General features: G+C 46.5%; 1 protein-coding gene, 1 long non-coding RNA gene and 1 pseudogene across 6 annotated transcripts; 1 reads left to right on the top strand and 2 right to left on the bottom strand.

Moving 5' to 3' along the window:
- Window positions 1-11805: 11805 nt before the first annotated feature.
- On the bottom strand, window positions 11806-17455 carry LOC149367629 (uncharacterized; annotated as a pseudogene).
- Window positions 17456-22383: 4928 nt separating this feature from the next.
- LOC149367628 (uncharacterized) lies at window positions 22384-25395 on the top strand. Of its 5 annotated transcripts, none has more exons than XR_016287592.1 (4): window positions 22384-22589; window positions 23177-23324; window positions 23437-23868; window positions 24239-25395. It is a non-coding gene; the product is annotated as an uncharacterized LOC149367628 (long non-coding RNA). The 5 variants fall into 5 exon arrangements; XR_016287598.1 differs by having other exon boundaries at window positions 22387-22589; window positions 23268-23324; XR_016287580.1 differs by lacking the exon at window positions 22384-22589 and adding an exon at window positions 22605-22875.
- A 34-nt stretch (window positions 25396-25429) lies between these two features.
- On the bottom strand, window positions 25430-27395 carry LOC149367627 (uncharacterized). The gene is made up of 3 exons (XM_089575121.1): window positions 26718-27395; window positions 25708-26290; window positions 25430-25624 (listed from the first exon to the last, which is right to left on the bottom strand). Exons 1-3 carry the CDS (start codon window positions 27347-27349, stop codon window positions 25430-25432), a joined length of 1410 nt encoding a protein of 469 aa, XP_089431247.1. The 5' UTR covers window positions 27350-27395.
- Window positions 27396-27649: the final 254 nt, after the last annotated feature.

Genomic DNA, 27649 nt, shown 5'->3' with positions numbered 1-27649 from the left:
ACGCATGACTGACCAAAATACCAGAAGCAGTGCCTCATAGCCGCAACAGAACCAGCTTCCGCTTCTGGCATTTCGACCAATAGCATATGGCCGACAGCGATGCTATAGTAAAAACGACACAAAGTTAGAACACAGGCCTGGATCATGCTGCACAGTGATTTAAAACACAAAGCTTTGGCTAAAATAGTTTTATTCAGATATATGGGGCATTTTGATGATCAGGCCGAATGCTGATTCACAGCTGAATTTTATTTTTTAATAACAACACATGAAACAGAACAACTCACATAAAGGAAGCACTAACACAGCTTTAACAGCTCCTCTCAGGCATTTCTCGTTATTGATAGCAAGGTGATGGATGGTGTGCACATAGACCTTCCTTCGCAATGTGTGTAATAGGCTTCATTAATTTTGTTTAGCTTGTCTGGTTAGTATGAGCCAAAATGATCACGTTTTCAAACTTGAAGCAGTAGGGTTCCAATACAATATTGATACATGCATTCGAAGAGACCGAAGTAATGCATGCACTAGAAGAGGAAGAAGTTAGTACCACCCAAATGGCGCAGCTTCAGAGGGCGGACACGGAGTTGGCGCCGCTCATCGAATACCTCGAAGGCAGTGAGGCTCCCATTCCGCGTGTTTTTCTTCGAGGGCTTCACACCTTCACTTTACTGTCTGGTGTTCTCTACAAGCGCAACTCTGCCAACAGCGAAGAAGCGTTCCTACTTGTCGTACCATCACAGCTGCGGTCTGAGATCTTGAGTGCCTGTCATGATGCACCATCCGCCGGCCACCTTGGCGTCAGCCGTACACTCGCGCGGATTAGACAAAAGTATTATTGGCCCAGGTTACTCCCATCGGTCCGGGCCTACGTCAAAACATGACGTGAATGCCAACGTCGGAAGACTCCTCCATTGAAACCGGTCGGATTTCTTCACCCCGTCGATCCACCGAAGACCCCTTTCCAACAAGTGGGCATGGACCTCCTTGGTCCATTTCCGAAGTCTTCGTCTGGAAAGCGTTGGATAGTCGTTGCGACTGACTACCTCACACGGTACGCTGAGACCACGTCTCTTGCCAAAGGCACTGCTGCTGAAGTGGCGCAGTTCTTCGTCCACAACATTGTCTTGCGTCATGGAGCACCCGCTGTTGTTGTTACTGACCGCGGAACTGCTTTCACGGCCCGCTTAACCCAGTCCGTGATGACTCTGACGCACACGAGCCATCGACGTGCTACGGCGTATCACCCACAGACAAACGGGTTGGTAGAGCGACTCAACCGCACACTAGCCGACATGCTATCAATGTAGTACGTTGACGTCGAGCATCGAACTTGGGACACCATTCTGCCGTACGTAACGTTTGCGTACAACACCGCCCTGCAGGAAACAACCCGACTGACCCCCTTTCAGCTTGTCTTCGGTCGCCAAGTGACCACTCCGTTGGATGCTATGTTGCCCGTCGACCCTTACTGCGACTCTGACGCTGACCTCAATGTAGATACCTTCGTTCAACGTGCTGAGGAAGCGCGTCAACTGGCCCGCCTGCGAATCCACCGTCAACAGGAGACTGACGCCGCTAGGTACAGCCTTTGTCAAAAGTTTGGAGCCCAGGGGGTTTGCTTCTGAAGCACACTGTCTGATTCGTAATGCATCTCCAGCGCTCTAGATTTGCTGAAGGTAAGAAGATTTCTGGACCTGCCTCCTCCAATGGGTAGGACTACCACGAATTTTACAGGAGTCCCACTGCGAGGCATAGAAGCAAACCCCCTGGGCTCTAAACTTTTGACAAAGACTGTACAACTGTGGGCGCCGTTTCGTCAGTTATGCGCCCGGCGACCTTGTGTGGATTTGGATCCCTGTTCGTCGCCGCGGGCTCTCTGAAAAGCTGCTGCGCCGATACTTCGGCCCTTACGAAGTAGTGCGCCGCATAAGTGATGTGACTTATGCAGTTTCTCCCGCCCCGACAGCATGTTCATCGCGCCGGTCGCACCGAACTCAACTCGTACACGTTGTTCGCATGAAGCCTTACCACGACCGGCTACCTGACTGAACTGCGGTCCACTGCAGCTGTGCTCTACCCTTTCGCTGACTTTTCTCTCCTAGCCGCATCGTGTCGATGCTGCAGAAGAGGGGGGCAGTGATACATGCATTCGAAGAGACCGAAGTAATGCATGCACTAGAAGAGGAAGAAGTTAGTTGGCTCTTGCGCGCGCGCTCGGGCCACTGAGGGACTGCCGCAGTTTTGTCGTCTCAGCTCCGGTGTTCTATTTCGCGTTGCACGCTACAATATATAAGTAGCCAAGCCAACCCCAGATGCAGAGTTGCAAAATAGAGAGATGCAGCAGGTATATACATATAAGTCATGTAAGCTCTAAACAGGCTTCGGGATGATTATCTTGGTCTGAACAAAAAATATTAATTGCACTGCAAAGGGCATGACATTAAAACAAACAGTAGCGGCATACTGTAGGGCATAAATATTATATGACTGTCTTATAAATAATGAACACAACAAAACACGAATATGCCACTGAGTGCCTCATTGGTCATATGGTGCTTGGCTGCTGACCCAACAGACGCGGGTTCGATCCCCAGCCATGGCAGTCCCATTTCGCAGGAGGCGAAAAGTTAAGAAAAGTTAAGAGGCCCGTGTACTGTGCGATGTGAGTGCACGCTAGAGAACCCCAGGTAGTCGAAATAATCTGGAGCCCTCCACTATGGCATCCCTTATAGCCTGGGTCGCTTTGGGATGTAAGACGCCAAAAAACCAAACTAAAAACACAAACGCAACTTTTTTTTACTGAAACAACAATACAAGCATACGCAGCAGAGGTGAAAAAATCTCGATCACACTGCATCTAGCATAGCTAAAATGAGGCAAATTATGTGACTGCAATAAGGCATAGGAACTATTGTCTTATTTAGAATAATCAATGTTCTTAAAACACAAATGACCCTTTCTTGATATAACAGCAATACAACCCAACTACACAGAATAGAAATTAAAATAATAACATAAGCACTATCTGTAAGGATCAAATTTCAGCAAGCATGCAACTAGAGATAAAAGCAGGCATATAGCTGTGCATAAGTAGTAGGTGGCCTTCAAGGCAATTAGCATGGTCAGAAGATAAACATTTCAGTCAAGCTGCATGTGGAATGACTAAAATAAGACAGGTTGTCTGACTGCTACAAGGTACAGGAGCTATGCTTGTCTCACTAAAAACAATAAAGATTATTAAATCACAAATCAGCCTTTTTTTGCTATAACAGCAATACATGCACACAGATCAGAGGTTGAAATATTGAAACAAGCACTACCATTCAGAATCACAGTTCAGCAAGCACAGGACTAGAAATAAAAAGCACGTATGAGTGTACATAAGGAGTACATAAGGAGGCAACTAGCACGGCCAGAAGAAAAAAATCTAAAACACGCTGCATATAGTATGATATTAACATTAACAAGCTATAAGACTGCTACAAGCCACAGGAACTATGGTCGTCTCTTACATAGACAATAAAAGTCATTAAAATCCACATATCCTCTTTTTTATTGCTGGAACAGCAATACAAACGCACTACGGGGGGTGAAAAATAACTCTAGTAGTAGCAGTCAGGAACAAATTTACAAAAGCATAGTGGGACTAGAGACCAAAACAGCAAGTATAGCTCGATACAAGCAAATTTCAGATGGGCAACAAAATGCCCAGCTTGGTCATAGAAAAAGAAATTGTTCAAGCACAAAGCATCGCATTTCTAGACACTTAAGTATACTACAACTGCTAGGTATCAATAAGTGACACGTTTTCAAGACATTGCTTGGCTTCTCATTCTAGGCAGTCTTCTTTTCGGTTCTGCTATAGTGTCATCGAAAAGAAGAGTCACGTATACATGTAAAGCAGAAATCCTGCCACCTGGGCCAATGCTGAAATAGGCTGCCTTGCTGGAAGACAAAAAAACCCCAATACATATAGACACTTATTTATTATTTATTTATTTATTCAATACTGCAGGTCTTTACGGCCCAAGCAGGAGGGGCATACAAATGACATAAGTGTACAGAACGAAGATAGCAAATAATAATTTCAAAACACTTGTTCTTTGGGCAATAGAGTATGAGCAAAACAAGGACTAAACGAAATGCAAACCGAGCTCCTCATTTGGGACAGTCAAACATAAACAAACAGAAGTAAGTCAATGAATGAAATATGCAAAAATGAAATGTCAAACTTGTAGCAAGGCAAAAACACGATCAGTTTGGGCAACCGAAAAGCAGACAAGAAAAATATTCAAGAGGAATTCAAGGTTTCAATTGAATCAATGCTGGTTAGAAGAGGCAGAGGTAAGTTGTTCCAATCTGTTATCGTGCGAGGAAAAAAAGAATATTTAAAAACATTAGTTCTGGTGCTGTATGGGGTTAGAGAGTCATCGTGTCGATGTCGTGTTCGGCGTGCCGTAAGTAGTGTTATGTACGGATCAGGAGTTAGAGCAGGAAGGTTATTTTTAAGAAGGAACATAAATTTTAAGCGCTGAATTTTTCTTCTCAGTTCCAGTGTCGGTATTCCATGTTGTTTCATTAGTGCTGTCGGGGAATCAGTTGTACGGTACTTAGAAAAAATAAACCTGACTGCCTTACGCTGGATTCTTTCGAGAGCGTGAATGTTAGTTTTGGTATAAGGGTCCCATACTACGCATGCATATTCAAGTTTTGGTCTTATTAATGATGCATAAGCTAAAAGTTTAGTTTCGGCGGGGGCGTGCTTCAATTTATGACGGAGAAGGCAAAGTTTCCGAAAAGCTGTGTCACATACGTTAGTTATGTGAGTGTTCCAGTTTAGGCTGTTTGTTAGTGTGACGCCAAGATATTTATACTCGCTGACTTCAGTTAATGGTTCTGTCCCGAGGGCGTAGGGAAAAGAAAGGCTATTAAGTTTCTTGGTTATTTTCATATACACTGTCTTGGTCAAATGTTTTTAGGGGAATCCCCCAAGGTGGAGTAGATTTGTAATAAGGGACTGCCTTACGCTGGATTCTTTCGAGAGCGTGAATGTTAGTTTTGGTATAAGGGTCCCATACTACGCATGCATATTCAAGTTTTGGTGTAGCCATACGGCTACAAAGGAAAGCTAGTTCTGTACAGAACTAGCTTTCCTTTTCAATTGGTAGAGCGACTGCTCCGGTGTGGCGGTGGTTCCGGGTTCGAACCCCGGACCAGGACGAATTTTTCTTTAACTACGAAGTTTCTGAGAAAGCTGTATAGCTTTCCTTTGTAGCCGTATGGCTGCGCTTGGGTGGATGCCAATGAGTAATTACTCCCTTATTACAAATCTACTCCACCTTGGGGGATTCCCCTAAAAACATTTGACCAACACTCTTCCCACTTCGAGTTACTGATCAATTCGCTCTCGCCCTACCATAAGCTTGCCGTCCCGGTTAGCTCAATTGGTAGAGCGACTGCTCCGGTGTGGCGGTGGTTCCGGGTTCGAACCCCGGACCAGGACGAATTTTTCTTTAACTACGAAGTTTCTGAGAAAGCTGTATAGCTTTCTTTTGTAGCCGTATGGCTGCGCTTGGGTGGATGCCAATGAGTAATTACTCCCTTATTACAAATCTACTCCACCTTGGGGGATTCCCCTAAAAACATTTGACCAACACTCTTCCCACTTCGAGTTACTGATCAATTCGCTCTCGCCCTACCATAAGCTTGCCGTCCCGGTTAGCTCAATTGGTAGAGCGACTGCTCCGGTGTGGCGGTGGTTCCGGGTTCGAACCCCGGACCAGGACGAATTTTTCTTTAACTACGAAGTTTCTGAGAAAGCTGTATAGCTTTCCTTTGTAGCCGTATGGCTGCGCTTGGGTGGATGCCAATGAGTAATTACTCCCTTATTATACACTGTCTTGTCAGCGTTCAACTGCATATCCCAACAGTGACACCAGGAAAGAATGTTTTGTAGATTATTGTTAAGAGTTATCTGGTCATCCTCGCTTGACACTTCCCTGAACAGCACACAGTCGTCTGCAAACAATAGCATTTGGACGGGTTCGGTAATAACGCTCACAATGTCATTAATATATTGTCACGTTGTAGTGACGGCAGTCCAGTGGTCAGGAAGACACCAGCCAGTCTTGGAAACGAAGCTCTTTATTTGGGCTGACTTGCGCCCGCAAAATAACTGAATCACTCGGCGGCGGCGTAAGCAACAAGCGTGCTCCTCAGTCGTCGAACTACGAACGTCCGCCGCTCGCGGCACCGCTCAATTTAAAGCCGGCAAGGAAACTTCCAGATAACAGGACAAGATCATCTACAGTAATCTGTAAAAACCTAGATGCAGCCTTTCATGGCTGCGATCAATCGAGATTAGTCTGGTCGCTTCTCGCGTCACGAACAAAAGTGATAAGAACCCTTTCCTGCAGTGTAGAGCATCAACGAACAAACACTGCAATGATACGTGGCATTACCCCCCTACCAAAGAAGCATCGTCTCGATGCTTTATAATGAAAGTAAACACGGAGAATGCTTCGAGAACTTAGAGTCCTTTAGCGTTCCTAATAAGGTGTAAGGGCAGTGGTAAAAGCTTCAAGTCTAGCCGTGTCGTCGTCGTCGTCGGTGTTGTCGTAGTTTTTGTCGTCGTCGTCGTAGGGATCCTCGTCGTCGTAGGGGTCGTCGTCGTCGTAAGGGTCGTCGTCGTCGTAGGGGTCGTCGTCGTCGTAGGGGTCGTCGTCGTCGTAGGGGTCGTCGTTGTCGTAGGGGTCGTCGTTGTCGTAGGGGTCGTCGTTGTCGTAGGGGTCGTCGTTGTCGTAGGGGTCGTCGTTGTCGTAGGGGTCGTCGTAGGGGTCGTCGTTGTCGTAGGGGGCATGGTCTTCTCTTATCGTAGATGGAGGATCTTAGTTCTTGCGCTCAGAAGCAACCTCACCTCCAGAGGCTGCTTTATTCAGTTTAATCTTCGGGGGCTGGGGGAGCGTCCACGCACTGCGTAGCCTCGGCTGAGATACTTAGCGCGGTGACGATGGCGACGGAGAACGCGATAGGCGGCTCGGCGATGAGTATCCTTCCCGACGCAAAAAAATCCTCGATTTCGCCTGGTCGCTGCATGGCCGGGTCGGGGTCGTGGGGCGTCGTAAGGGAACCCTCGGATGCCCATTCTCCTCTATTGGCAGTACCGGAGAATATGACCGGCTTCTCCGCAGTGGAAGCATTGTGGGCGGCGCTGGTCGGGTGTTCTCCACTCGACGCATTTCCTCGGCCGTGTACGACGCTCGTAGGACGGGCGAGTTTGGGCGAGAGGGCGGCGCTCCAGCGCAGCTGGCTAAGGGCGATAGGGGCTTGGGTCCCGTCGTCGAGATACAGGACGGCGCACTGCTGCGGCGTAAGTCATGGCTGGAGGCTCCAGAGGCTGCGTGGTAGACTGGAGTCAGGTCTTCCGGCGAATAACTCAAAGGGCTGGCGTCACGACTTGCAGGGGTTGTCCGGTACCTGGAAGGCTACCCAGCACCTCCACCAGATGTCACGTTGTAGTGACGGCAGTCCAGTGGTCAGGAAAACACCAGCCAGTCTTGGAAACGAAGCTCTTTATTTGGGCTGACTTGCGCCCGCAAAATAACTGAATCACTCGGCGGCGGCGTAGAAAGAGAAGTTTATTTTTTCTGTTTTAACATAGAAAATACAAAACAAAACAGATGAACTTAATGCTCTGATCATTCAAGCACATGCTCAGTGACGCAGCACTGAGCACGTCAGTAATGCAGTAGAAATGCCGATACTCGACCGCCGCGCAGGACGATAAAGTATGTCGACCATTTGCGCAAGAACTCAGCCTCGCTCATTGACAGAGCGTCCATGCATGCTTGTTCAAAGAGGCGCGTGCGCAGGCGCTGCAACATTGGGAACATTGTTCTTTGCGGACGCCCATTTAAGGATGCCACTGCACGCTGCCGCCACAAAACGAACATGCCGACACACAAGAGCATATTTTGAAACACTTCGGGAGAACTAGTGCGCGCTTCCAGGCGGGTTAAAAACATGCGTGACACTAATGTCCAAAAGGTGCGCGCAACTACACACTCAAACATCGCGTGCTGCAAAGTTTCAAGCAGACCGCACTGCGGGCATCGGGCGGAGGGCGCCACGCCCCACGCCGCAAGGCGGTCTCTTGTGGGCAGGACCCGCCAGCCTCGCAGCCAGCCGAAGTCCCTGAAGTCCCTGGCAAAAGAACTGACTCACTCGGCGGCGGCGTAAGCAACAAGCGTGCTCCTCAGTCGTCGAACTACGAACGTCCGCCGCTCGCGGCACCGCTCAATTTAAAGCCGGCAAGGAAACTTCCAGATAACAGGACAAGATCATCTACAGTAATCTGTAAAAACCTAGATGCAGCCTTTCATGGCTGCGATCAATCGAGATTAGTCTGGTCGCTTCTCGCGTCACGAACAAAAGTGATAAGAACCCTTTCCTGCAGTGTAGAGCATCAACGAACAAACACTGCAATGATACGTGGCAATATATTAAAAACAACAATGGTCCTAGCATACTGCCCTGAGGGACGCCGGAAGTAACTGGAAGTTCATGGGAGTAGTAAGTGATCCATAACTACAGCGCAAACGACAGGACAGAGAGAGATGAAGAAGGGACGCCACACAGCGCTGAAGCTCACTTAATAGGTAGGCTCTCGGAAGAATGCATCAGTGCTTCATCTGTCGCGTTGTCAGAAAAAGAAAGAAGATACCTTGATTGCGAATATTGACAAGTGATTGCTCACTGATTATATTGTATTCTGTCACTGCTTATATTGTATTCTCGCGCATGTGATTTGCTTGGCGGCATATGACTGGTACACTATTATGTCAGTCACGCATGTAAGTGTGGACTGCATTCTTTCTGGCCGCCAGGGAGGTATTTATACCTTCTGGCATCCAATAAACTTTAGTTGTGAGTCAGCGCTGTGTGGCGTCCCTTCTTCATCTCTGTCCTGTCGTTTGCGCTGTAGTTATGGATCATCAAAAACACCAACTCGCCCAACAAATGCTTTTGTCGAGTAGTAAGTATCAATATTATCAAACTGTCTACGATCAGTGACATACGCAGCAACCCAGTTAATAATGAAAGGAGGAAGGTTAATCATTTTAAGTTTTTCAATAAGCTTAGAGTCTGAAACAAGGTCAAAGGCTTTCCTGAAGTCTAAAAAAACAACGTCCACCTGGCCGGATTTGTCTAAAATTCTAGCAAGGGAATGGATTACCGTTGTTGCCGCCGCGGTGGCTCAGTGGCTATGGTGCTCGGCTGCTGACCCAAAAGACGCGGGTTCGAACCCGGCCGCGGCGGCTAGAATTTCTTTGGAGGAGAAATTCTAGAGACCCGTGTACTGTGCGATGTCAGTGCACGTTAAAGAACCCCAGGTGGTCGAAATTTCCGGAGCCCTCCACTACGGCGTCTCTCATAGCCTTAGTCGCTTTGGGACGTTAAACCCCACAAAACCAATTACCGTTGTTAATTGTGTCACCGTAGAAAATCCTTTACGAAAACCATGCTGCGCAGGTAAAAGTATATTGTTATCCTCCAGAAAATCTCTGATGAAGTTGGCTATGACGTGTTCAAGCATCTTACAACAAGATGATGTTATCGAAATTGGTCGGTAGTTAGTAATCATTGTGGGGTCTCCCTTCTTAGGCACTGGTACTACACGTGCCGTTCGCCAGTCAGGGGGAAGGGCTGCAGTGGACAGTGACGCACAGAAAATTATTACCAGAAAGTGTGACAGCATTTCTGCGTATCGGCGCAGAAAAACATTCGGTATGTTATCCGGTCCTGGGGTAGATTTTGTTTTTAGATTAAGGATCATAGAAAGCACACCTTGGGCGGATACAAATTCAGGAGATACATTTGATAAAGGTGAAAAGGGAAGTGCAAGCTCTTCTGAGTTAATAAACACACTGTGGAAGAATGCATTAAAGTGTTCGGCGATACTTTGCTTTTCGACAACGGGAATGCCACCTTTTATTATTTGATCCACTGCCTTGTTCTTTTTACTCAGAAATTTCCAGAATTTTTCTGGAGCCGTACGAATAAAGTGCGGCAAAGTGTTATTAAAATAATGTTGTTTGGCATGCCCAATTGACGAGCTCAGCGTAGCTTGCAAGTTCTGTACTGTAGTTTGTGAGGCATTCCGTCGTCTTAAGCGTTTTATCTTTCTTTCCAAGTGAATGACTTCACGCGTTATCCAAGGGTTTTAATTTCCTGTTTTCTTTGCTTTCGTTCGAACGAAATTTTCGATGCAATGAGTGAAGATTTTTTTGAACTTGTCCCAAAGTTCTTCTACATTGCTTCCGTGAAAGGTGCTTAGGTGTAAATCGAGGTAATCTAACACGCTTTCGTCGCTGGCACGTGTGAAGTCCTTCACTTGTACAGTTTTTGCCTTCTTAGCGGTACATTTTTTTAAATGACACGAATAGTACACCATCCTATGATCAGATGTTCCACGTTCAATTAATACTGAAAAATGCTCGATTGTTTTGCTCACGAAGACAAGATCAAGCATTGATGATGAAGAACCATGCACTCGCGTTGGTAAGTTGACAACTTGGTGAAAATTGTGGCATAAGATTATTTCACGCATATAATTAACATGAGTGCTAAATTCACCACTAGAAGAACAATGTTCCCAGTTAACTCCTGGAAGATTAAAGTCCCCCACTAAAAATTTTTTTTTATGTACGAATGAACTGACATGCTCACGCAAATCACACAGGAATTGGGGTAGTGAGCCAGGCGCTCGATAAACGGCAAATAGCAGGAATGAATGTACATAGTAAGAAATCTTTCGGCTAATAGTTTCTATGCTATCAGCCTGACACAAGAGAGTTGCTCACAAGTTTTGCTTTACCAGTACAGCCACCCCGCCTCCCCTCGTTGATCTGTCACGACGGAAAACACTGTAAGATGGTGGAAAGACGTCTTCATCATCTATGCCACTGTGTAGCCAAGTTTCGGTCAAAACAACGATGTGCGGGTTGTAACCTAAGATAATAGCCTCTAACTGATCACTTTTGTTAATGCTGCGTGCATTTATATTTAATAGGCGCATATCTTTCGTATCAGGCCGGAGATGTCAGTCTTGTTTAGCAATGTTATATTTACCAATTTTTTTCCTACACTTTTTAGCGTCATCCCAAATGTAAAGGTCGTTGTCGACTCGAAGTTTCTCGTTGATTAGTTGAACTTTTCTTTTGTGCTCCCTTTCCTCTGAAGTACTGTCCCACAAAAGCTTACGCTTCCTGAGCGTGTTTCGTGAATAATCGTTTTGAACAGAAGTATTAGAACCTTTGAGTTTGAAAGCATTTTGCATGATACTTTTATTTTCTTCGTAATCTTGAAAATATAAAATTACTGGCCGCGTTTTATCGCTCTTGCCGATCCGATGTATTCGGGCTACAGACTTGCACGTGATTTGTAACTTGGTAGAAAATATATCAGTTAGAACTTTACGACGCAGTACAGCCTCTGTCTCTTCTGGTTCCTCAGACACCCCAAAAACCAGTAAATTCGAGCGTCTACTTTTATCCTCCAAATCCGTAATTTTCGCTTCTAAGGCTTTAACCGTGCTTTCAAGTGCTTCCACGCGCGTGGCTTGTTTCTCCATTTCTGCAAAACGAGTCTCCCAGTCCGCCAGACGTGTTTCCATGCTAGTTTGTTGTATACGAAGTGCTGCAACATCCTCAATTAATTTATTCTGTCCCAAAAGCAGCTTTTGAAGCAGTTCATTTGTGCTGGAACCTTCCGTGTCAGGTTCAGTTCAGTTCAGTTTATTTCCTTAAAGACCCCTATTCAGGGGTATTACATAAGGGGTGGGGCTACAGATATAACATGAGGTTTGGTTTAATCGAACATCAGCTGCGTTAACTCTTGGTGGAATCTTGATGGACAGGTAATGGATGCGACTTGGTGAAAAAGGCCGTTCCAGTCGGATGCTGCTCGGGCAAAAAACGAGGCCGAGAATGCAGTGGTACGGGAGCGTGGACGAACAACTTGAAGCGGATGACCAGTGCGCTGGGATATGTGCATGCGGCGTACGATGTAGGGTGCTTCGTGCAATGAACTGTTGAAGAATTTATGAAAAAGGCAGAGGCTAGCAATGCGCCGGCGATGGGAAAGAAGTGACAAGTTAATTTCAGCTTTTAAAGACGATACACTGATGTCGTATGAGTATGCGGAATGAATGAATCTAACAGCGCGATTTTGAACTTGTTCAAGGTTAGCCTTCAGATAATTTTGATGGGGATCCCAGATGGCTGATGCGTATTCAAGTTTAGGTCTTATCAGTGACTGATATGCTAGTAATTTTAAGTCTTTTGGTGCATGGCGTATGTGGCGTTTGAGGAAACCTAGTTTTTTGTTGGCCGATGAAATGATGTTCACAATATGCGCATTCCAGGATAGGCTAGTTGATAGTGTGACGCCTAGGTACTTAAATGTTTGTACAGATTCTATTGGTAGGTTGTCTATTGTGTAAGCAGAACGAAAAGGTCTAAGACTTCGGGTGAATGACATGAGCTTACATTTGTTAGGGTTAAGAGTCATTAACCACTGGTCGCACCATTCTTGTACACTGTTAAGGTCAGTCTGAAGAGCGTTTTTGTCTGAAATGTTAGTTACTGTACGATAAATAACGCAGTCGTCAGCAAATAAGCGGATTGAGGAAGACACATGCAAGGGTAAATCGTTAATGTATATTAAGAAAAGAAGAGGACCAAGGACGGACCCTTGTGGGACGCCTGAGGTTACGGGTAGGGGGATAGACGACTGGCTGTTTATGAGCACGGATTGAGTACGATTAGTAAGAAACTGTTCTAACCATCTTAAGACATGTGGGTGTAAATTTAAGAGGGAAAGTTTAAGCAGCAAGCGTCGGTGGGATACTTTATCGAATGCCTTAGCGTAATCTAAAAATACAGCGTCAGTCTGGATGTTACGGTCAAGATTTGCATGCAGGTCATGTAGAAAAAGTGCCAACTGTGTTTCACAAGAAAATCCTTTCCTAAATCCATGTTGTGAAGAGTGAAAGAAGTTGCTGGTATCTAAGAAGTTCATGATTTGCGAGTATATGACATGTTCCATGATCTTGCACGGCACGCTGGTTAGTGAGATGGGACGATAATTCAAAGGGGAATTTTTACTACCTGATTTGTAGACGGGAACGACCCTTCCCACCTTCCAGTCGTGAGGCAAAATACCTGTAGACAATGACTGCGAAAATATGAAGCACAAAAATTTTGCAGAGGTATGTTTGGTATTTTTTAACACTTTCGAGTTGATTTCGTCGATGCCGGCTGATGATGAGAGTTTAATATTTTGAATTTGGGAAGCGACACCATCAACCGAGAACGTTGTGGCCGGCATGTTATTCGTTATGTTTCTGGGAAGGGTAGACGCGGAAAGTAGGCCGGTATCCTTGGTAAATACAGATGAAAATGCGTGATTAAACATGTCTGCACTGTCAGCATCTGCGATTATTTCATCACATTCGTTAGTGATAATAACTTCGCGGGGCTGTTGGGGATTTATTATTTTCCAAAATTTTTCTAGGCTGTGACGTAGGATGTTAGGCAAATCATTTTGGAAAAAAGAGTGCTTTGCGTCGCGGATAGCTGCTAGATAATCTTTTTCGGCCGCGTAGTATTTATTCCATCCTGAAGTGCTCGGTCTAAGTTTGGCTGTGCGGAAAAGTCTTTTTTTTCTTATTTTCTATTCGTTTTATGGACCTCGTGAACCATGGTTTGTGGCGATTTTCATGAAAAGTGGTTTTCGGAATGATTTTTTTTGTTAGTTCGTGTACCTTAGTTTTAAATATAGTCCAGTTGTCTTCAGGAGATCTGTTATGAAATGATGCTTCAAAGGATGGAAGGAAGGCAGTTAGTTCATTATTTATGGCCTCATAGTTCTCTTTATCGTACAGGGCGATAGTTTTTTTGTGAGTGACACGTGATGTTGGAGCAAAGGAAAATGTGGCATGGATTACCTTGTGATCACTGATCTCTGGAAGGAAACAAACAGACGTTAGGCTTTCCGGGTGGTTTGTTAGTATCAGGTCTAGAATAGTGGCGGAGTTTTCTGCTACACGTGTCGGCTCCGAAATGAGTTGCATAAGGTTAGAATTAAGACATACGTCAAAAAAAATAATTTGATTCAGTGTTAGCAGCCGTTTGGGTACGCCAATCAATATTTGGAAAGTTAAAGTCACCGAATAATAGGATATGTGCATTAGGGTGTGATGTAGCAACGTCACACAGAATTTTATTTAATTTTGAGCAGAAATCAGCATTACTGTTTGGAGGGCGGTAGCAGACGCCCAGCAATACTGTTTGGGGCGAGGCTCGAATGAGAAGCCAAAGAATTTCTAGATCTGAGACAAGGTTGATTGGCGTACATGACAACTGCTGGCTTGCTGCTATTAAACCCCCCCCCCACCTCGTGTTTCTTTACGATCTTTTCGATAAATGTCAAAACCGGGAAAGTCTGTCTGTATTTCATGGTCGCTAACATCGTTGGTCAACCAGGTTTCTGTTAGGATGAGCAGGTTACTATCAGATGATGACATGAGGTTGAATACGGTATCGCGTTTCGGAAGAAAGCTACGAATGTTGGTAAAGATAACGGAAAATGAAAGTTTGTGCTGGGGCGTAGGATGGGAACAGTTTCTTACCCTGGTATCGCGAGATGATAGCTATGAGATTTCTTTGACTGTTTCTGATGATGCATTGTAGTAATAGCGCTTCGGGCCAATGAAAAGTGTTTTGAAAGGAAGGGCGAAAGCTACTTTTTTCTCTTCTGCAAACGCAACAAGGTGTTTGCGAGCAGTTCTCACAGGCCGTGAATAATCTTCGCCGATGCTAATATCGGTACCCTTCAACTTGCGTCCATTAGCCAAGATGAGCTTTTTAGTTTTGTGGTATGTGAGCTTTACGATGATTGGACGGTCTGTGCTGTCGGAATGGCGGCCGATGCGATGAGCACGTTCGATTTCTTTTGTGTCTAAATTTATGTTTAAAAGGGTATTGCATTAATCAATTATTAGTTGTTCCGATTGCGCAGAAGTTTCAGATGGGTTTGTGTCGCGTATGCCGTAAAATATCAGGTTGTTTCTTCGGGATCGGTTTTCTAAATCATCAATGCGGGTTTCTAAACTGCATATGAGCTGGTTAGTTTGGACTGTTTCACCTTTGACGCTGTTAATTTCTGTTTGCAGGGCCATTAGGTTTTCGTGCTGACTCTCTACTTGAGCCATCCTTTGGCTCAGATCAAGTATTTTCTTGTCTGTAGCTAGGAGTTGGTGCTTCAAATCCTGTATTTCCGCGATTAGAGTGTCCTGACCGGCATTTAATTTTTGTAGTTCACGTAGTACGGCGGAATTATCGTAAGGGCCGGGGTTGGTTTCAATGTCCCCCGACAACAACAGCAATGAACGAATCACGGATACACATTCAGTTACAATGGCAAGGCACATCTGAGGGCTCGGTAGCTGTATCAAAGCGTAATTGCTAGATTTTTTAGAAAGGGATTCCGTTTTACTAACCTGCATGGCGAAAACCACAGGGTTAGCTGGCAGTGTTGTGGCACAGCCACCGAGCCCACAGAGTGCTGCTGAGGGTCGCTTTCCTTTTATATGCTGCTGATGGATTGCTGTCCCTGTCGCCTGGGCCGCCCAATGTCGGTCGAGTTCCCAGGCATCCACTGTTGGTGCTTGCGCACGTGTTGCAGCGGCGATGACAGTCATGATGCCGATGTCCAGTTCGCTTTTTTTCCACTCCGGCGCATGCCTCGATGGCACACACCAGTGCGAAGTCAGCAGAGCGGGCAGCATGCAAGTGACTGCGGCGATGAGCACCTGCATGGCGAAAACCATAGGGTTAGCTGGCAGTGTTGTGGCACAGCCACCGAGCCCACAGAGTGCTGCTGAGGGTCGCTGTCCTTTTATATGCTGCTGATGGATTGCTGTCCCTGTCGCTTGGGCCGCCCAATGTCGGTCGAGTTCCCAGGCATCCACTGTTGGTGCTTGCGCACGTGTTGCAGCGGCGATGACAGTCATGATGCCGATGTCCAGTTCGCTTTTTTTCCACTCCGGCGCATGCCTCGATGGCACACACCAGTGCGAAGTCAGCAGAGCGGGCAGCATGCAAGTGACTGCGGCGATGAGCACCTGCATGGCGAAAACCATAGGGTTAGCTGGCAGTGTTGTGGCACAGCCACCGAGCCCACAGAGTGCTGCTGAGGGTCGCTGTCCTTTTATATGCTGCTGATGGATTGCTGTCCCTGTCGCTTGGGCCGCCCAATGTCGGTCGAGTTCCCAGGCATCCACTGTTGGTGCTTGCGCACGTGTTGCAGCGGCGATGACAGTCATGATGCCGATGTCCAGTTCGCTTTTTTTCCACTCCGGCGCATGCCTCGATGGCACACACCAGTGCGAAGTCAGCAGAGCGGGCAGCATGCAAGTGACTGCGGCGATGAGCACCTGCATGGCGAAAACCATAGGGTTAGCTGGCAGTGTTGTGGCACAGCCACCGAGCCCACAGAGTGCTGCTGAGGGTCGCTGTCCTTTTATATGCTGCTGATGGATTGCTGTCCCTGTCGCTTGGGCCGCCCAATGTCGGTCGAGTTCCCAGGCATCCACTGTTGGTGCTTGCGCACGTGTTGCAGCGGCGATGACAGTCATGATGCCGATGTCCAGTTCGCTTTTTTTCCACTCCGGCGCATGCCTCGATGGCACACACCAGTGCGAAGTCAGCAGAGCGGGTAGCATGCAAGTGACTGCGGCGATGAGCACCTGCATGGCGAAAACCATAGGGTTAGCTGGCAGTGTTGTGGCACAGCCACCGAGCCCACAGAGTGCTGCTGAGGGTCGCTGTCCTTTTATATGCTGCTGATGGATTGCTGTCCCTGTCGCTTGGGCCGCCCAATGTCGGTCGAGTTCCCAGGCATCCACTGTTGGTGCTTGCGCACGTGTTGCAGCGGCGATGACAGTCATGATGCCGATGTCCAGTTCGCTTTTTTTCCACTCCGGCGCATGCCTCGATGGCACACACCAGTGCGAAGTCAGCAGAGCGGGCAACATGCAAGTGACTGCGGCGATGAGCACCTGCATGGCGAAAACCATAGGGTTAGCTGGCAGTGTTGTGGCACAGCCACCGAGCCCACAGAGTGCTGCTGAGGGTCGCTGTCCTTTTATATGCTGCTGATGGATTGCTGTCCCTGTCGCTTGGGCCGCCCAATGTCGGTCGAGTTCCCAGGCATCCACTGTTGGTGCTTGCGCACGTGTTGCAGCGGCGATGACAGTCATGATGCCGATGTCCAGTTCGCTTTTTTTCCACTCCGGCGCATGCCTCGATGGCACACACCAGTGCGAAGTCAGCAGAGCGGGCAACATGCAAGTGACTGCGGCGATGAGCACCTGCATGGCGAAAACCATAGGGTTAGCTGGCAGTGTTGTGGCGCAGCCACCGAGCTCGATATCTCCGATATATTCAACTCGATATCTCCGCTCAAGAGGAGCAAGCATACGCAGTACACGTCATACACCATTAATACAGCTTGCTGTGGGCACGGCAAGACCAAAAGACAACGGTTGTCGCTTTTAAGAGAGCTGTAGTAAGCACTAACCTGCACAAGGCAGAAGAATGGTCTGTTAGGTCACATGGTCGCTCTCGGTCCGCCGCGCCCACTGAAGTCGAAGGCTTGAAGTTGCTCTTTTATATCCCAAAGCGATGAGGTCACGTGTCGTGATGGTGGCGCTGTCGGTGCATCACGAAGCAGTAAAGATGTCGCCAAAGGAAGAAGAAAGCTTCGGTTCCTTGATAAACTTGACGCAGCCGCAGATCGGGGATCAGCAACTGCATCTGGCAGGTTTGGAAGGTCGATCTGCCCGTCAACTTCGTTGATTTGCTTTGTTGTTCCGACGAGACCAAAAGCAAGGACCTGCACAAGGCAGAAGAATGGTCTGTTAGGCCACATGGTCGCTCTCGGTCCGCCGTGCCCACACTTTCAGTTCACCTTTTTTTTTCAATCACTGACTGCATTTGAAAAAAAAAAACTTGCAGCACAATATACAAATTGCAGCACCTTCACATGGAGTTGGCACTAAATGGTACTTGAAGCAAGGAATTAATCCTTGCACAAGTAAATATACATACTTCCAGGAGTAAAACCACCACAAACAGACGGCCAAGTAGAGAGAGGTGCGTGAGGACTTAGCAGTCTACGAATACCCAAGTTAACTTAAAGATACATTTCATGATTCTACCTAACTACACGGGCTGATATGCAGAAGCTTTCACAGGATCTATTGAAATAATCTACTGAATTCTGTGCTCTCTCAAAATCAATCATCTCTCAGCACAGTGTCACAGGAAAAATATCAACAGTTTGGAATGAAAAATCCTCAGCCCAAGATGCTAATATCAACAAAAAAATGTAGCACACTAACACACTCACCATTCAGTTTTGCTCAGGAGCACAGCTTTGTTCGCCAGTTTTCTTGCGCATTACCCGTTCAGTTGCATGTCGAAACCATGACATGGCTGTCTTTTTTGATTTCTTTCAGCGTAGTTTGCTGTGCCTGAGTTGAGGTCTGTTGTTTGGGTAGGCAACCTATATACAAATGAGAGGATATATGTTATGTATTTTTTATAGAAAATTATATCTCACCTCTAAAAAATTTTGTAGTCAAACTTCGCTGCATTTCCTTAATTTTGAACCAGCAGGCAAAGGGCATGGCTTGAGTAACAAAGGATGGCATATTTTTACACATCTTATTACCAATTCCATTGCTGGACCATGCCTTCTGTGCAGGCAGTATGAAAACAGTCCCAAATGCACACTATGAAACCTGTAATTCTAGCTTGTTCTAACCTGTGGTAACATTCATGGCACTGCAGCCATGAGCCAATGAATGAGATGACAACAAAAATCCATGTGGCTAGTTGGGAAGTGCGTGCATGTGCAGACTGAAAATAAACAATGAAGTTTTGGCATTTTTTTTCGAAGGAAATATCGCGCAATCCTACCAAGACCTACAAATTCAATTTTAAACACTTAATGTAGATATTGATTCTGTGATGTGATTTATATTCGAAGTCTTAAAGGGATACAGACACAGTGCTTTGGGGTGTTCATTTTTCTGCTTTTAATGAGACGTAAAAGACTATTAATCATGGAAATGAGCTGAAATATTTAGTCCACAGTGTGAACAGTTAAACTGTTTTATATGAGTAATTTTGGTCTGTCAGGTCAATGCCAGTGCTAGAGTCCATTATAGCATCATGTGATGGCATGGTTAGGACTTGCCCCATGTTTTGCTAGTGACTGCCAACCAGTTCATATATAGGTGATCGATGTCAGCATTGGCCAACAGCTCCTCTGTGAATGATTTTTGGCATGTGGAATCAGTGAAATCAGAGAATTTGGAATAGTAAAAGCCTTTGTGCCAAGGACACAGATCGGATGACTTATTTGAGTTTAAAATTTTATATCTGTACTCCTTTAAGATTTGAAATAGCTTCCTCCAAATAATACTTACTGCACATGATTTTGCATATATTGAGCTCACAGAGCCTGTTCTTCCCTTGGCACCATACCAGCTGTAGCTAGAAGCCAGTTCAGATGTTAGAATACTTCGCAGAATGTGAGATGTCTTTTCTCTTGTAGTGTCTCCATCTTGCACAGTCATGTGATTTCTCTAGATCAAAACAGAATTAGGTTCGAAATCAGACCAAGAAAATAAAATCAGGATTTCTCAAGTTAACAGTGGGGAACTCTATTGCTATAGTCAGTTTTTATCATATTGAAGGCAGCTGGCATGCTATTGTAAGGTATCCCTAGGTGGTACAATTAAACATGCATATGCCCTCCATTATGAGCCCTCCATATGACACAGGGGCAGATTTGGCCCTCGCCAGCAAAAAAAATCATATGTAAAAACATGCATGACCTCATTTTTTGGATGCAAAAGGCCCAAACAACACATATAGCTGAAATTAAATTGCAATAGTTCTCTTCAATACTATATATATCTAGATTACAAACCAATAAAAGAAAATCTATGCGCATGCAACAGTTATAAACAGAATACAAAATTAAAACAGCCCCGCCCCGGCTCAGTGGTTACTGCGCTCGGCGGTTGTCCCACGCCAATTCGAGAATAATCATCACGGACTCCCGAAAAGCATGTGAACATTACTTGGCAGGGGAGATCTCCCCCTTAGCTGCTTGTATTCTACGACGGACTGCCACTGATCCAACACCCAAACGAATCATTTGGGCTCCTGGCCACCAGGGCTTACGAGGTAATGAGGCCGCTGACGCGGCTGCCCGAGCGCTTACTCACCGGGCTCCTCATCCCAGCTCTTCTGGCTCGGAGACTAACCAGCCGCTGCTGCGATTCAGGGAAATATTAACACATTATAGCGACAACCACCGCCTTTTCCCGGCCCCTGCAAAAGGGCTGAGTAAGACGGAGGAGCGAACTTTAAGGCGCCTGCAGACAGGTACTCTACTCTGTCCTGCAATAATAAAACATTACGATCCTAACACGGATGGGCGATGCCCACACTGTGGGGAGACCTGTGATATCTTCCACATGGTGTGGGCATGTACTCAAAATCCCCACCTCCCCCCTTCCCCTACCCCTTCCAGAGAGGCATGGGAGACTGCCCTCCTCAACTGCTCCTCGCTTGAGTCCCAAAGGGCTCTGGTGAAACGGGCGAGAGACGGGGCCTCGTCGTGCGGTGTCCCGGACTAGGGACGCCGACCATGTAGCGGGGCCACTCTGTGGCTCCCAAACTCTTTTTTACAATATAAAAGTTTTCACCACCACCACCGAAAGGTGCGGGTTCGATCCACGCCGCGGCGGCCGAATTTCGTTGGAGGTGAAATTCTAGAGGGTCGTGTACTGTGCGATGTCAGTGCCCACTAAAGAACCCCAGGTGGTCGAAATTTCCGGAGCCCTTTACTACGGTGTCCCTCAGAGCCTGAGTTGCTTTGGGACGTTCAACCCAAACAAAACAATAAACCAAATCAAAATTAGAACAGGAACTTTAGGCGCATATTGAGTCGTCTGTTGAAGGCCCGGAACATGCGACGAGCTAGGACCTAGTTGCTCTTGCGGCTTTGCAGCGGCACACGGATCAGATTAAGAAGGGTCGTATGCAACACCATCGCCAGCAGCCGACGCTATATCACGACGCGCCTCTCGGCGTGCACGCCTGTAAGCAGTACTCCTCGGCACCGCAGCCATTGAGCCCAATCTGGATGCATCCTCAAATGGAGGAAAGAAGGAAATGCCTCCTCATTTCCGCTGCTGAAAATAGCCGCTGCGTTACGACACCATCGGCTCGAAACAAGCATTTCTGGAGAAGACTAAAATATTAAATATTATGATTTCGGCGATCTCATTGGGCGTTCAGGACTCACAATGTCCCTTACTCTGCATACAAAGAATAAAGACCTTCCCACGAAACACAAAACGTCTTGCGAACGTCTCGGAACAGCTTCAAATGACTGCAAACGTCTTGCGCTGTGTTCAAACGTCTCATAGATGACGACAAGAAGAAGTTTCCTCTGCGACGTCTCTTAAACATCTGCAGTCAGACGTTTGCTGTGAAACTTCTGTGAAACATCTGTAGTGAGATGTTTTCTAGACTTGTTTCTAACACGTGGAACTTGAGACCACGTCAAGGAGATGCGCCAGCAATCAGCAGAGAGTTGCCGCCGTGGAATAAACATGCTGTAAATCACGGCACATAAATTAGATGGCTCTCCTGCTTGACGTTTCGAAGAGCAGGCGCGCCGGTGCAAAGACCGCTCTTTGTATTCGAACACTGAAAGCGCGTTTTCTCCTACGGAGCCCGAATCACGTTCCACATCGAGTGCAGCTAACCCGCCACTCGTAAGGCTGGATTTAGGTAACATATAATGGCCCTGAAAGCCGACGGTAGTTACGCGAGTGAAAAAACTTGCGTCATGTTGCGAACGCCTCTGTTACGCCTTGGCTAGCTGGCGGCAGCATGCGGATTGTCAGGCGCAGCGCACGCTGCCTTCGCCGCCTTCCCGCCGCCTTCGCCGAGCTCGCTCGCGCGGTTTAACGCGCAGATCACCCGCGCGCTATCTTTTCGTGGCGGCGTATCTTGGAGGCTATCTTTCTTGAGTCACGCCGCAGCTTGCTGCTTGGTGTCGCTCCGCACGGTGGCGGTGCAGGATAGTTTGCCAAAGTGGTTTTAACCGTTTAAAGCAGAAAAAAATCTTGGTGGAAGCTGCAAGTGCTTAGTTTTACATGAAAGTATTAGATTCAATTTGTTTTTGGTTTTTTGATGATTTGTTTATTTTTACGTTTAGAAATTTAGTACTTCATTTGGTCATTTGGCGTTGCAGAGGCTAGCGATAGCTACGCGCGCGAAGCGGATGCTGCGCACGTTGTAGTACGTTTCGCTGCGCACTTTTTTCCGCGCTCGTTGGCACTTCACGCCGCTGCAGTTTGCATTTTCCCCTTTTTCTGCGGTATCGTTTAGTACCAGTGTTGCACTGAGATGTGAGCCTCGTTTTCCGCAAAGGTAAGTAACCTTCCATTTCTCTTCTGTGGTGAAAGCGTCGGCTTTGCCGGCTAAGCCACTAACGCGCCTGATTTAACCTTTGGTTTACAAATCACAAAACAGTATCAGCCAGTGTTTTACATACCAAAGTGCAGCGTTGAATATATTAAAACAGGGCATTTGCATGTATTGGAGCTTTTGTTAAGTGGATACAGCTAGGCTGCTCTCGCATGCGAGTTGCTTTCTTTACCAAGGCGATGACAAGGTGAACGTGACAAAGCTTCAAACCAACCAGCTTTGTTTAAGCGTACGTTGATAAGGCGCGAATTTTTTCCTACACATTGATTAAAGTCTGTGGTCTATTGCATTCTGGCAGGGTTTTATTCTTGCCAAGGACTCTCATCTGGCCACCTGTGTGCTCCAGTTCTCCTTGCTGTGATTGCCGTCAGTGAAACTCACGTTAAAAAGGCGTTGGTTATCTTAACTGCGTCAAGCTTTTATTTCATTGCGATTGAGAGCCCCGGCACAAAGGTAGTTTACTCAGTGGTGCTGCTCTGTATGTGTGCAGGCTGTTTGGCAGTGCAGTGAAGTACTACGGCTCTTTGCAGGCATGGAAGCTTTTATTTTTTGGAAAACCATTGCACCGTGCACAGCTGGCGTTGTCCCTACTTCACTGTGTACATTTCATTTTGGGTACAGGCTGTTCAACAGTGGTTTTCAGAGGACCTCCTTGCCTGCTCAACTTCTCAAGTTTTGGTAAGCACGCTTTGCAGCTGACACCTTTTCTTTCACTTCATGATTTCTTGTATAAATCTAGGCTGTTTGCTAATGTTCATTCCACAAGCCCCATTATTTGTTTGTCCTTTAGAACTCCAACTGTTGGCCGGAGGAGCAAGGACCTGGTCTAGTTTCACGCAAATCAATAGCAGCACCTTGTACTTGGTTGTTCAGACGACTTGGCCTGGAGATTGTTTCAGTTCTGAGGTGGGAACCTGGACTAATGCTTCTTGTGCAGTGGTGTAAGTAATCTCTTGCCCACTGTTTGAGCTTCATCGTACAGATTAGAAAGGGCTTCTTTGGCAATGCAGTGTTAGGAACCTTATACACACGCACTTTTATTTGTCTTATCTTTCAGATGTGCCCTGTGTGGCTGTCAAGTTAAGGTCCAAGATTTAACATATCTCTGGTGTATACTGAAGTGATGCAGGCATTACCAGGACAGCAGCATCTCTGCTATGTTTTCATGCGACGGTGCAAGATGTCAAACATCAACCACTTTTGATTCAGCCACATCTTGCAGGTAAGAGAAAGCCTGTTTGCAAGATGCAGCTTAGGAGGTTCTATGAGTACAGTGTGCATGACAGTAAGGCAGTGCACCTGCTATTGACTGCTTGGCTGTCAGTGTCCATGCACGCTGTTTGGATTTTGGTTCTGTTAAAGGCCTCCACAGTGATTGATTTCTTGAGTTTATGGTGAGCCGTAGCACTCTGCTGAAATGCCGCTTGCAGTGACATCATATGCGTCTATGTTTTTAATTAACTTATTTTATTGCCTGTGCTGTCACTCCTTGCCATTTCCTGGTCTTATTTGCTTCCGACTCCTCATTGACCACTCTACATGCACCTGACTGACTGTGCTTTTGGTTACCCTAATATTTTTCACTTCTGCAGGCTGCTGAACAGAGCTGGATTTGACTTCCCCTTGTTACCGTCTAGTTGTCATCCTCCTTGCAAGAAAAGCGATTTTTGGAACACCTAGCGAGCTCTTCACTGCCGTCCACATCACAGCAACTTGATCATCAACGCATCCGTTGTGAACAAGGCCCGGGGCCGAATGAATTTTTGATTTAACAATTGGTTGCTGCTCGACACTTTCCCGCCATCCAAGTGCTTACCGTTGTAACGTCAGCCAAACCAGTGAAGCTATACTCCGTTTCATACATAGCTGTCAACGCTGCCAAAGGTACGAAAGTAGTCCGCTGTAAAAAACAAGCAAAGTGTATCCGTCCGCCTCGCGTCGTGGCTGAGTGGTACGAAGCGCGCGCCTTTCTGTTCATTTTGCAAACGGCCTAGGTTCGACTCCCGGCTCGGGTGGGTTTTTTTTATTATTTTTTTTATTTTTCTTAAAAGATTCATTAGGTAGAAACTCGAAACTGTCAAACTCTAATACCTACTTTGAAAAACACAGCGCTGTTTACGTGTCTCGAAGGGAAAAGGCAGTGTAGTGTATTGGCGACGGACGTGATTGCGAAGTGCTTTTCTCGGGTACTGAACGACTTTTTAGCATGCGGCACACAATGAATCATTGTGTGGTGATAGAATTCAGTGTGGCGTCGATTATTCGGAGCAGCCTCGGCTAGCGGCAACCTTGTATTGATCGGTGTACTCGGCGGCTTTAAAGTGAGGAGCGTCTGACTCGGGTCTCCTCTTTGAGCTGTTGTCACAAGGAAAATTCTTTGAAGTCCTTCCGGTCGTAGTAATGTTTTGTATTAGATGTCGGATTCGGTGTGTTATGGGAGTGAGCTAGTGCGGCGAGATGGGGATTGTTGAAAGGTCTGCATTTTTAGGCCCTGAGCAGAGATTCCGCTGCACAGGCCATCGAACGCTTCGTCCTCAATGGAATGCCTTTAGCGAAAGAGACCTGCATGACGCCAAAAGAGCCAGAGTAGAGGGCGTGGATTTTTTTTTTTGTGGAAGGAAAGAACTAGCGGGCTTTGGTTTGAATTTTTACAGCTTTTCGGGGCGCGCATAGCTTTCATATTTTGCGGAGGTTATCTTCGATGCCTCATCTATGCAGTGGGTTTGTTTTTAAAAAATGTGCGGACCCTGGGAAGGTGCTCTTTAACGCACCGTAGTAGCACCTTAATGCTCTAGCTCCTCAATGTCACTCAGTTCAGAGCTGGATTCTTCTGATGAGCTGCTCGAGCTACCAATAGTGAAAACTACTGGCTCGATTTCTTCGTCGAAAATTATATCCCTTTCCCAGGCTTCGTCCTCAATGCGCTCAGCATGGGCACAGAACTTTTTCCAGTCTTCCTTTGATACATGTTCCAAAGCCTGAGGGAGCAGCTTCTCAACTTCAGCCAAGTTGAAAGCTTTGTTTTTTTTTTTGCTACAAAGCCTTTCACCATGCTCCACACCTGCTCAATTGGATTGAATTCACAATGGTAAGGAGGCAGTCTCAACACTTCGTGGCCATGTTTCGCAGCAAGTGTGTCAATTGCATACACAGTGTTTCCGTTCGTTACTCGTTTGCACAAATCAAGTAGCTCAGCTCGCACCATGTCTGCTGACCATGATATGCCCTTCCTTGTGAGGCATGCCTGGATTTCAATCTTCCGAGTTGATGTCGTTGGTGGCTTTTCGAGGGCGACGCTATGGTAGGGGGCATTATCCATAACAATAATGCTGCTGTCGGGTATATTCGGCAGAAGCTTGCTCGAAAACCACTCCTCGAAGTACTTGCCGTCCATCTCGGTGTGGTAATCCGCTGATGCGCCCTTCTTCGCTCTGAAGAAGTCGGCAGCACCGCTCACAAAGCCTGTGTGGCTGCTTCCTGCATGAACGAGGATCAGGCGGCCTCCTTTCCCTGATGGCGCTGGCAGACCTGTTGTTAGGCCCCTAAGAAAAGCATCTTGCGATGACTTGACTGTGCTGTCCTTCCACACATGTTGCTTGGTATGGCCAGCGTTTACCCAAGTCTCATCGAGGTATATGATGCACCTGCACGGAAGCCGCAGATAAAAATCTCGCTTGAGTCATTGTTATCAAAATATTCGCCATGGAAAGAAAGAAGATCACGTGTTCAAATATTAGAAGATTTTGAATCTCCAATAGAGTATTCTTAAATTCAGCATGCGAATTGAAAGTGCCTATTCAAAACAAAAATATAATTTTAATGTTTTTTGAATAATCGGCACCAAGTTGCAAGGACCGGAAAAGGACACAAAAAGCGAGAAATTCATTCTTATTTGCAGTATCAAAGCACCATCTGCTATTCCGTGTCATCACTGATTCGCATTTGATTTTGTTTTAGAAACGGTATTCCTGAATTCATAAAAATAGTACATGACGGAAACAGATGTAATTAAGGTGCGGCAAAAGAAAGGACAAATCGCTGTATTAACGACCATTAAAACGAAACACTTACCTCCCTTGGCTCCGGAATGCTTTGATAGCTCTGAGATACCGGCGCCGCCAGGCTACGATGTCAGATCGCTCGATGAGTGCAAGACTTCGCTTTCGTTTTTCGAACTTAAAACCGATATCTTTTAGTAGCCTCCACAAGGTAGCCTTACTCATGTCCGGCAAATCGGCATCTTCGTTCACTTCATCCAGGATTCTGTCCAAAGTAGGTATTTCGCGTTCGGCATACATACGATGTAACTTGAGTCGGATGGCGTTGACTGCAAAGCTGTCATATTTAACACTGCGAGAGCTAGATATGGTCACCTGGCTAGGTCGTTTTTGCGGTGATCTTATTCCAGTAGCGAGACCTTCCTTATTGAACCTCGCAACTGTCCGAGGGCTCACCCCGGTCATCTCGCCCACAGTTTCGAGAACTTCGCGCACAGTCTTCTCCGGGAAGCGCTTCCTTACGCTAGAGTAAACGTTGACAATAACCTGCTTGGAGTCTTTCGAAAATTTCGGAGACTTCAGCTTGGAGAACAGGCGAGCAGGAGATGTTTGTGAAGCCGCAGTGGGCGAAGAAAACAAGCGAGTAGGCGATAGCGTTACCATTTTCTCCATACTCGGAAACCGAAAGACGAACGCGGAAGACATCACCGGCCGGCCTAGCTGCGAAAACCTGATACAGGAGGAGCCGAAAAAAAAACCCAGAAAACTAAGGCACTCTGTTTTGAAGAACATTAAAGAAAAAGCAATCTTTTTGCAAAATAAAACACCATTATTATTATGCTGCAATATTAACCAAAAATAACTTTAATTTTGAGTTCATTACTGTTGTCACTTTCGACGCACTACATTACGATGCGGACGAGGAGCGCGAACAGGCGCCGTAGCCTTGGCTGCGTTGACAGCTATGTATGAAACGGAGTATACCTCCTCCGTGGCTTCTAACAT

Source organism: Amblyomma mixtum, chromosome 1 (assembly GCF_055824585.1).
Source record: "Amblyomma mixtum isolate Tamu chromosome 1, ASM5582458v1, whole genome shotgun sequence".
Classification (NCBI taxonomy): Eukaryota; Metazoa; Arthropoda; class Arachnida; order Ixodida; family Ixodidae; genus Amblyomma; species Amblyomma mixtum.
The sequence above is the reverse complement of the archived record's forward strand: the minus strand, read 5'-3'. Positions and strand labels throughout refer to the sequence as shown.